This window comes from Platalea leucorodia (assembly GCF_965183815.1).
Source record: "Platalea leucorodia genome assembly, chromosome: 8".
Taxonomy (NCBI): domain Eukaryota; kingdom Metazoa; phylum Chordata; class Aves; order Pelecaniformes; family Threskiornithidae; genus Platalea; species Platalea leucorodia.
In genome coordinates this window covers 29333688-29344074 of record NC_138830.1, presented here as the reverse complement: position 1 = coordinate 29344074, position 10387 = coordinate 29333688, and the positions used below count along the sequence as shown (strand labels likewise).

Here is a 10387-nt window from a genome sequence, read left to right as displayed (position 1 = left end):
AGTGATGCACAAAAGGGAAAGCCCCAGCCTGGCTGGTGATTGCTCGAGCCAGGCTGCCAGCACCCAAGCAGCCAGAGCAGAGTCCCCAGGGATGCTCCCTGGGAAGCATGAATGCAACAGCTATTAAAAATAGAAGTCATATGACAGCAGCAAACAAAAAGTTCCGAGGAGAAGTGCTGGGGAGCAGCACGGTGTGGCTGTGGAAGACTTAAGGCAACCCTAGCTTGAACAGCAGGAGAAATTCTGGTCTTCCAGAAGACCAAGGAGCTGAGCAGGTTGGGAAGGGCTTGGAAGTGGCTGACAAAGCCAGGGGAGAGGCTGGGGACAAGAAAGGTCCAGCTGTGCTTGGAGATGCTGTTGAGGAGTCCCTGCTGTGGGGGCTTAGGAAGGCAGGAACGGGTCTTGCAAGGAAGAGGAGGATCCCGCCAGGATGGACTTACCGGAGCACTACACGCAGCAAGGAAACTACATCAACATTTCTAGGCAACTCCATCCTTTTCCCCCATCGAGGTGGGGGAAATGGGATCCTAATGGGATTTCAGGGAATGCAAAGATGCTCCTGAGCCTTTTCTTCCCCTCTCCCACACAGCTGCACCCGAAATCACTGCCCCGGGGAGCTGGGAAGGGCAGCGCTTCAGCCAGGGGGTCATCACCCTTAGACCCCTTCCCCCCAGCAGTGCCTCTGTCTCGCCCCATCACATGGGAAAAAAGACTACTTGTGGGTCAATATTTGGGTTTTTTTTATTAAAATATTGTTATACCAAGTGGAATGCTACAGCAATCTCGGTATAGGGCGGCATAATGAAACAACCAGGTTTACGTTTAAATACTTAAGATAACTTAAAACGCACAAACAAGAACTCATTGTCTTTGGCAGGAAAAAAAAGTTCACAGCACGAAAAAAAATACTTAAAAAGAAATACCAATATTAATACAAAATATATTAAGTTGTGGAGTGTTTCTTTTCCTCTTTCATAATTTTTGTTTGTTTGTTTTCCATGTTGTAAACAATGCACGAGAACCGAACGCATTTTTTACGTGTCTGGGAGAAAAAACTAAAAAATGCAGTTGTCCAGCAAATGCACACGTTTAAAGAAGAAAGAAAGAAAAAAAATATATATATACACACGAAGGGCAAGGATGGGGAGTGTCTGAGCTCAGAGGAGCGAGACATCGGCGCTGGCTACAGGCAGAAGCCAGCTGCCAGTAGCCGGGGGACATAGCAGTGGGATGAAGCCACGAGAGGGGCAGCGTGTCCCACCACTTCCGTCAGCTGTCCTTGGTTCACTCGGAGCATTTCACCTCCGGTTTCAAGGGGATTTCTCCTCCACCTTTCATTCCCTCAATTATAGTTTTCTCTTTTGCTTCACCGCCACCCCAGCCTGAACCCCTCGCCTGCCCGTGATAAAAACACAGAGGCAGGATGCAGGTGATGGATGCAGATGATGGAGGTTTGGGGGTCCCAGTGCTCGACTTGGCCACATGGATCCGGGCAGTCGATGGGACCCATGGAGGATCCCTCCTGGCCCTGCCCTCGCACAGAGACATCGGCTTGTGGGTACAGTTCGGGCGAACAGAGAGGGATTTTCCAGTCAGGGGCCAAGCACCTGGGTGGGTGCGGATGGCCAAGACCCAGAGGTGGGATGGGGATGGAGCCAATGAGGGAGGGGATGGGAAGAAGCCCCCCACCTCGGGAAGAAGAAGAGGCTGAAACAATAAATACGTTTGCTCCCATCGTACAAAACCCGGGTGTATTTACAGAGGGGTTGCCAGGCCCCGCTGCCACCACAGGGTCCCCGGGCTCCAGCGCGCCCTGCGCAGCTGGGGACCGTGTGGGTGCCGAGCGGGGACAGTGGCCCTCCCGCACACAGGGGCCACCCACTGAGACTGGCCACAGGGATGCTGCTGAGCTCCAGGCTTCGTCCTCCTTCCTGCAGGCTCCTCCATCCCAGGCAGGTGCAGGCAGGATGGCTCTACCTGTGCGGCAGGCAGGGAGGGCGGAGGGGCCAGTGTGCAGCTCCTGGGTGGCCTTAAATCAGGATCTCCACCATGTCGGACAGGTCCAGGGCTCTGGCAGCAGCCGAGCTCTCTGCAGAGAAAGAAGGTGAGAGCTGGAGGAGAGGTGAAGAGCGTCAGCATGGCACCCACCCCACCAAAGGGCTGGCAACAAGCGTACTGCTGGTCCACCCTCCCCACAAGGTGTTCAAGAAAAAAGCTCTGCACTTTAAAAATAAAAAAGCAACGAGTGATTGCAGGGTTTCAAACCCCCCAGACTCAACTGGGGTCTTTAAAATGCCTTAAAAAATCACCGATGCTTGTGCAAAGCCCGTCTCCTGGATGCCACGTCCACAAGCTAGAGCATCCCCAGCTCTCCCCTGTGCCACCCCCGGGGGACTCACCCAGGAAACCGGCCAGGTGCTCGGTGGCCTCGCCCTGGCCGCTGCTCTCGGCTGCCCCGTCCGTCTGCGTGCTGCCGTCCTTGCTGCCATGCTTGGAGTGGGAGGGCAGGGGGAGGGCAGTGGGTGCTGCTGCCCCTTCGGCTGTGGCTTTGCCTGCTGGAGGAGACACCATTAGGGATTGCTGGCTCCTCCAGCCGGTCCCTACGGCTCACCAGAGAAATCCCCCCTCCCCATCCTCTCTACTTCCAAAACCACAGGGGAAATTGCAGGCAACTCCCCGCTACCGAGCAAAGGCAGGGAATGGGCAGGTGCCTCTGTTTACCTGTGCTGCCCCGGGAGCTGCCCTCGGCCAGCCGGTCGCTCTGGCCAGCCCCTGGCCAGCTTGGGGCAGCAGAGGCAGCGAAGACAGAGGGCACGGACTTGGCTGGCCGCAGGGAGCCCTGGAGGGCTTTGCTGGGATCCCTCCGTGAGCGCTGCTGCAAGACCTTGATGACAGCGTCCTTCTCCAGGATTTGGGCGTGAAGGGCTTTTAACCTGGAGGGGAGAAGAGGCAGAAGCTGGGACAGGAGCTGGAGGTAGGGGAGGAGGATGTGGGCACTGCCCAGCCAGACCACGGCACAAGCTTGTCGGTGAGGTGGACTTACCTGTTCTCCATCTCCTGGTGCTTGTGGCTGGCCAGGAGGAGGTCCTCGTTGAAGCTGCTGTTGGGGGAGTGCCGTGGGGAATGGCTGATGAGCGTGGTGTCCCGTTGGGCGGCCGCGGTGGCTGCGGCATCCATGGCGAACTGCCGCATGGTGCACTCCTCCAGGTACTTCTGCTCCCACTTGGTCATGTCAGCCTCCAGGGCCAGGATCTTCTCTTCCTTCTCCCTCAGCTGCTCCGAGAGTGTGTGGGTGCTCAGCTCCAGTGTCCCCCCACCCACGGCGCCCACCTGCCTCTGCAGCAGCAAAAAAAAAACCCAAAGGAGAGGATGAGGAGGTGCTGGGAAGATGCAGCACCCACCACGTCTTGCCAGCACCCACTACCATGTCTCATCGGCGCCCACCTGCTGAGCCCGCAGCATCTTCAGCTCCTGCTCCAGGCGGGTGCGGAGCCGCAGCTCGAGCTGCTCCCGCTTCTCACAGGCGGCCTGGAGCTGGCCCAGGGCTGCCTGCAGCCGCTCTACCTTCTCCACGTAGGCCCGCTTCTTCCGCAGCTCGGCCTCCGCCTTGGCTGCCCGCGCCTGGGCGCTGCCCAGTGCCTGCTCCAGCAGCTCTGCCCGCCGCCGCTGGTCCTCGTTGGCACTGCGCAGCAGGGAGACCTCCCTCTCCAGCTTCTCCTTCTCCTGCTGGAGCTCGTAGCCTGCAAGAGAGCCCCCAAGTCTCAGCCAAGGAGGCTTCGCCACCCTAAGGATGGTCCACAAAGCCCCACGGGGACTCTTTGCTCCCCGAAACCTGGCCGTGCCATTCCTCCCCCAGCATACAAGGTATATGGGGGCCAGGGGCATCCCAGCTGGATGGGCAGACGGCCAAAAGCCTCTGTTTGCCATGTTCCAGCCCAAATTTTGGCTTATGGAGGGTAAAAGCCGCCCGGCATGAATCCAGCCACCTTAGGGAAGGGGATGCAATTCTTCCCACATAACACCAACACCATGTCTCTCTGCTAAAATAATGGATTTAGATATATTTTCCCAAAAAAAAAGCCCAGGCCTGAGGTGGGGGAGGGAGGAGGGAGAGAAGGGCCGGGCTGCTGCGGGGTGGGAGTGCGGACTTGCTGCTGGAAGAGCCGGCGCGGCAGCAGGAATGTGGAGAATGCGGGTCATGCCGCCGGCCGGCCGACCGGCCGGGATTAATGGCTCGAGTCCAGCGCCAAGAGCGGCTCCATCCTCCCTGGGGAAGGGCAAGAGCTGCCACCCGCCACCCACCTCCTCCTCTTCCAGCCGAAAGGGAGCGCGCCGAGCCCCGCCACCCCGCTCACAGATGCCACGGGGAACTGGGCGAGGACAGGCATCCTCTGGGACTTACTCTGTGCCAGGAGTTTGGCCACGCTGCCCTGGTTGCTCTCCTGGCTTTCCTGGGTCTTGCTGGCCAGCTGCTTGTTCACAGATTCCAACCGCTCTGGTCCAAAGGCAATTAAACCCAATTAAGATTTAAATACAAGATTTCAGCCGGAGGAAGTGAGAGAAGCCTGGCTTCCCATGGAAACACTTTGGGGGAAAAGCTGGGGGACGGAGAGCACCTGGGGGATGGGGACACAGAGGGTCCCTCACCTTTCAGGTCCCGGTTGAAGTCCTGGAGCCGCCGCATCTCGCCGTCTCTCTTGTTCCTCATGGCTTTCTCCAAGGCTTCCCGCTTGGCAGACGCCTTGACGAGGTTTTCATAATCCTCTGAGATGCGCTGGATCTCACTCTCCAGCTGGGGTGGAGGAAGGGACAGGCCAGGGTTAGATATTCGTGGAATGAGGAAAGGAAAGGGAGATGTTGGCCAAAGCTCACCCGGGTTGCTCAGCCCAACCCAAGCTGCCAGAGAAGCTCAGCGCACCCATAGAACTCCCCCCCAGGGCTGACCCCCAGTGCACATTTTGGGGGGGAAGACTAATTTTTTCTGCCTTTCTTCTTGCAGAAGAGTCCCTCCACAGGTTTTGGCTCTGCCGCAGCCCGGCCGGCAGGGAACAGCCGCCCCTTGTACACAGCCGCACAAAGGGCTTTCTGTGGCAGCCAGGGATGGGGGGCACAGGCAGCAGGAGGGAGTCACCGGAGAATGGGCTCCTTCTGCCCCGTCCCGGCTGCCACACTGCCGAAACGCAGCTGCTCAGAGGGGAACAAGCCACCAGAGGGAGGGGGAGAAGGGATTAAAACACCAAAGGGGGTGAATTTTCACAGCAGCTGGTGGAGCATCCCCCTGGGTGGGGGGACATGAAGCCCTGGCCGTGGGGCTGCTGCTGTTTGCTCACCTTCTGGATGCGGCTCGCCTTCTCGGTGCAGCTCTCCAGCTCCCGACGCAGCTTCTCACTCTCCCGTTGGAGCCTCTCGTTCTCCCGCTGGACTGCGTCTGCCCGGGCCAGGCGGCTGCCGGCCGAGACCGCCTGGGCGCTCACCAGTGCCTCCACGCTGGCGGGGCCCAGCGTGCTGGGGCACAGGGCGCCCGGCGGCGGCAGGAAAGCGGCAGGGACGTGGGTGGGCAGCACCCTGCAGGGAGGGAGGAGAGGGTTGGTCAAGGGGCTTGGCAGCGGGGGGGAGTGCCAACCACATCTCCAGCATCCCACTGACCACTCCAAGGCCAAGCAAGTGCCAGTGCCTCTGGGTCACCCCAAAGGAGGAAGGAGGCTTCAGGAAGCACCTATCCTGCTCTTCAGAGTTGGGAAGCATTTGCTTTCTAAAAGGTGCTCGCCCGAGGACCCTCAAACACAAAATAAACCCCATCTCGCAGGGATGCCATGACCTGACAATGCCAGGACCTGGCTGGTGGGTCAGGATGGGCTTCCAGACCCCCAGGCCCACCCTATTGCTGAGGATGCTGCAGATGGACGACAGCTCAGCAAAGGATGCACCTTGGAAGCTGGCAGCGCTGCCCCTTTTCCTTGTTTTCTGGGCAAAGCAAGGGCTCCTGGCACGGCTCCTCACCACCAAACTATTAATACGTCCTCACTATATTCAGAGGAGCAGGGCCAGCCCGGCCGCCCCTCATGCGGCCACTCCAAGTTCCTCGACATCCTGCGGCCGCCTCGAATACCCCGAGTGGGGTGGCTGCGCACGGCCTGGCCCCGCTCCGCCGTGGGCTGCCCGCCAAGGGCCTGCATTCCTGCGGGATGATATAGGAGTGAGGAAGAATAAATACATCTTCCTCGCGGCTCCCCTTCCCCTCTTTGTTCCCTGGAAGGAGAAGGTTTTCCTGCTGGAGATGCTATCGCTCTCTGCCTGGATAGGTCAGCAGAGCTGGGAGCAGCGTGCGTCCTCCCATTGAGCCTCCAATTCCCTTTTTCCCATTGTTGTCCACGCTGGAAGAAGTTGCTTCCAGCCCTCCCTAAATTCCAGGCAATGCCTGGACCTCCGGGCTCCCCAGACATCTCCGTGGCCCACTTGGAGACAACCTGGGGCTTTGCTGGAGGCATCAAGCTGCCAAAGGGAAGGGGAGAGCTGCCCAGCGCTGCTCATCATCTCCGCTAACTGCCCTGCACCAGCCTGGGCTCAGCTCGGCAGCAATCCTGCAGCACCGGGAGCAAACCGGGGTGGGTTTCCATGCAGTGGGGAGCACGTTTGTCTTCCACCCTGCCCCATGCCTGTTCTAAATTTAGCCATTTCCTGAGCTGGTTCCAGCTCCTAAATTAACCCCAAATTCCTCCCAGCACATGAGGAGGGGGCAGGGTCTGCAGAGGCAGTGGGATTTTTCATCACCAGGTGGAAAAACCTAACTGTACTGGGGAGAGGAGAGGACCTGAGGGGTCACCGCAGACCCCCGTGGGCTGAGCCAGATCTGGGCCCATGAGGATGAGAGGTTTGGAACAGGTCCCCCACTGCTCTCCACATCCTGCACCTTCCGAGCATCCATCCCAGCTGCTCCTGGGGCACCGCGGCTGGAACGCACCCGGTGGGGACACCAAAAGCAGAGCCCAGGGGCCGCAGGTTACCTGACTTCAGGATGCTGAAATCCAGGACCTTCCCGGGAGCAGGGTCGGGGTTCAGCCAGGTAAGCGTCCTGGGAAGGGATGACATAGGGATACTCCGGAGGGGGTCCCCGTGGCTCCAGCCCCTCGAGGTGCTGCCCTCGCAGGGCAGCGAGCTGGTGGTGGCGGGAGAGCTGGGGGTAGCTGTGGGAGGCGCTGATGGGGCTCTGCGCTTTGGCCCCATTCCTCTCCAGCGACATCCGCATCAGCCGCTCACTCAGCGACCGCACGTGGCCATGCTTCAGGTCCTTCAGCCCCTCGTCGGGGCGTCGGGCGCCACTCTCAGCCCCACGTGGACCATTTTCACCCCAAATTCCTGGGCTGGCTCCTCCAGGATGCTGCCCACCCCGCTGTGAGGCGTAGTACTGGGAATGCGCCTTGGCCTCCTCGTAGGTCGGGAGCTCCTCGCCCTTGTGCTGGGGCTGGCAGAGCCGATAGACGCTGTTCTCCAAGTAGACGTGGTCAGAGTGATGCTCCTGGCCCTGGGGCTCCTGCCGCGTGGATTGCTGCACCATTTGGCTCTCCTCCGGGCTGAGGCTCTCCAGGGAGGAGCGGGGGCTGCCGGCACCACCGGCACCACCAGCACTGCTGCCACCGCCACGCAAGGCCTGCTGCTGGATGGCCAGCAGCGTGCGGTTCTCCGTGAGGTTCCCATAGCGCAGCTGCTCCTGGATCAGGCGGTGCAGGACCGTCCCATTTGAGTCCTCCGCTGTCCTCATCTCCACCCGCGCCGTCGGCAAAGCCACGTTTCCACCCGAGAAGGGCGTCCCCGGGGACCTTAGCAGCAACCAGCCACGCTGAGGCACCTGTGGGGGAAAAGAGGGGATAATTGGGAACCAGCCCAGGCAGCATGCAGCGCAGACCCTGATCAACAAGGGTTTGTTTTCCAGGAAGCCCGCTCAGCATGCTGGCAGGCTGGCTGGGACGTGTCGGCCGGGTGGGAGCCCGTGGTGGTGGCGGTGGGAGTGCAGACGCAGCCTCCCCACTGTTGTGGCTGAGTACTGGCACTCTCATCACATCCATAGCTGAGGCTGGGGAAGGGGCTGGGGTCGGGGCTGGGGTCGGGGGCCGGCTCGGGGGTCGGGGCTGGCTCCGGGGCCGGCTCGCCACGGACCCGGGACCGGGGCTTCCCCACGAAGGCAGGGAAGACAGGGGACGAGGCGGCCCCGGGGGACCGGGCACGGAGCCACCCGGAGGCGGGCAGGACCCCCCCCGCCGCCGCCCCCGCAGCCAGGGCGAGCCGAGCCGGCCCCGCACGGAGCCCCCGGTGCCGGCGGGGTGCCGGTAGCGCTGGGAGCCCCGCCGGGGAGGCACTTACCGGGACATGGCGGAGCGGGGCGGCGGCGGTGCTGGCCGGGGAGCGCGGCGCAGGCACTGGGCGGCCCGCCGGCAGCGGGGGCCGGCCCGGGCGCTGCTATGCCCGGAATGCAGGGGCCGGACCCGCCCGCTCCGCTCCGCACCGCCCCTCACCGGCCCGTCGGGGCTGCTGCCGGCAGGGGGAGCACGGACACGGACACGGACACGGGGGTCGTGGGGCAGCCGCAGCTGGCCCAGGCTGGCGGCTCCAGACCGCCGAGGAGAGGAGGGAGCGGGATGTGCATCCCCAATCCCCACTCCCACCCTTCTCAAAATCACCCCAAAACCCGTCCAGGCCTTTCCCGTGCCCACCGGAGCCCTCTGGCACCGTGAGGCCCGATGGTGTCGCTCCCAGCCCCTCAAGAGTGCGGGAAGCGCCCCACGAGCGTGCAGGGATGCTCGGGACACTAGGCCGGCCTGGGCCCGGGAGCGTGTGCCTGGGGTGTGCGAGGGGCCACATGCGTGCCACGGGCGCTCGCAGGCCTGCGAGGGGCCTGGGGGGCAGAGGCAGGAGCACGCTGGAGGCCGGTGTGCACCGCATGCGTGCAGAGAGCTTGCAGCTGCCGGGATGGGGGGGCCGGCGAGCTCTGCCCACCAGCTGTCCGGCAGCATAAATCTTCTTGTTTAATCGCAGCTCAGAGAGACGCGCCATTGTCTGCAGGACCAGCCCAGCCCCTCAAAAACCTGCCGGCCCCATCTGCTCTGCCCTCACGCCCCCCCTCCTCGCATCCCCCCGGCTGGGGGATGTTGGCTCGCTGTGAGTGCAGCCATCCCTGCCAGCTATTGCCTGTCAGGCGCTGGGCTCAGCACCTTTCGGTGAGCCCCTGCCTCTCTCCTGGCCTCAGTTTCCCTTTTTGGGCAGATGCCGTCTGCAGCACGGCCATGGGACCACAGCAAGGCTTGGCCACCCACCGCACTGGGGGACACGAGAGGATGGAGGAAGCCACCAGGGACAAAATTCCTTTTCCCCTTTCAACACCAAGGAGTCCCAGCTCATCTTTGCGGGGACGCCGAGAACCCCAACCCCAAAGCAGAGAAACACAAGTTCTGTCTTGGCCACACGCTCCCAAGGCTGCTGGTGTGGAGCCCAAAGCCGTGGCTGCCTGCGAGGCCCCGAGACAGCAGATGGTGAGAGGGGAGGCAGCGGCGGCAAGGCAGGTGCATGGGAAAATTGCTAATTAGCTACGGGACATTAAGCTCCCATTCTTGCGAGAGGGAACTCGGCATCTTCCAACCGGCACAGACCTGGGAGGCAGGTCTGGGGAGGGGGGACACGGTGGTCTCCAGCCTCGTCTCCTTGCTTTGCTGCTTCTGCTGGTGTGAAATCCACCCCATCCCACCCCAGTATCACCCCCAGGCCACCTGAAGCGCCCCAAAAGCCACAGGATGTGATAGCAGGCAGGGGGCTGCAGGCACAGCTCTCTCCCTCTGGGTTTTCTTCCCAAAAATTGGGAAAAAAAATAAATCCCCAATGTGGAGCAGGTAACAGGCTCAAAGGCAGGGGAGCATGCAGAGAAGGTGCACAGGGAGAAGGAGCTGGTGCTTGGAGGAAGAGGAGTGCTGCGTTACAGACCCAGAGATGAAGGACGCAGCTCTGGCATGGTCCATCTGGATTTGGGCTTAACAAAGCCTAACAGCATCCCCACCCAGGCAGGTCCTAAGCCTGTACTTAGCGCCTGGGAGCTCATCAAACAGTTACAGAGCTCAAAAAAAAAGTTTTTCACCACAGTTTTACCAGTGATAAGTCAAATCTGCCTGGCTGGACTTTCGGAGGTTGGATTCAGCCCTGCGGTGTGGGGAGACCCCGAAACCCCAGGGAGGGTCTACCCCTTTGTGGGGAGGAGAGGAGGCCATGGCTCTCGTCCCTGTGTCTCCAAGCACATGCTGAGCCTGGAAACACCAGCCCAGGCCCAGTACTGGGTGGATTGATGGATGGATGGATGGATGGACGGATGGACGGACGGATGCACTACTCTGGATACCAAGCCCGG

General features: G+C 61.2%; 1 protein-coding gene across 4 annotated transcripts; it reads right to left on the bottom strand.

Annotated features, from left to right (window-relative positions):
• Positions 1 to 788: 788 nt before the first annotated feature.
• On the bottom strand, positions 789 to 8418 carry AMOTL2 (angiomotin like 2). 4 transcript variants are annotated; one of them, XM_082318977.1, is made up of 10 exons: positions 8359 to 8418; positions 7005 to 7846; positions 5331 to 5565; positions 4648 to 4792; positions 4403 to 4495; positions 3445 to 3740; positions 3044 to 3336; positions 2722 to 2933; positions 2400 to 2555; positions 789 to 2111 (listed from the first exon to the last, which is right to left on the bottom strand). In XM_082318977.1, the coding sequence occupies exons 2-10, from the start codon at positions 7757 to 7759 to the stop codon at positions 1756 to 1758; spliced, it is 2541 nt and encodes an 846-aa protein (XP_082175103.1). In that variant the 5' UTR covers positions 7760 to 7846; positions 8359 to 8418; the 3' UTR covers positions 789 to 1755. The 4 variants fall into 4 exon arrangements, with proteins under 4 accessions (XP_082175103.1, XP_082175104.1, XP_082175105.1 ...); XM_082318978.1 differs by having other exon boundaries at positions 2400 to 2552; XM_082318979.1 differs by having other exon boundaries at positions 1881 to 2089.
• Between the last annotated feature and the right edge of the window lie 1969 nt (positions 8419 to 10387).

What these genes read in the sequence shown, in the direction of transcription:
- AMOTL2 (XM_082318977.1), bottom strand. Translation starts at nt 7,759, where the DNA reads ATGAGGACAGCGGAGGACTCAAATGGGACGGTCCTGCACCGCCTGATC. An exon ending in CACCAGGAGATGGAGAACAG is followed by an intron (nt 2,934 to 3,043) that starts GTAAGTCCACCT and finishes TCTCCCCTCCAG; the next exon opens with GTTAAAAGCCCTTCACGCCC. An exon ending in CAGCTCCCGGGGCAGCACAG is followed by an intron (nt 2,556 to 2,721) that starts GTAAACAGAGGC and finishes TGTCTCCTCCAG; the next exon opens with CAGGCAAAGCCACAGCCGAA.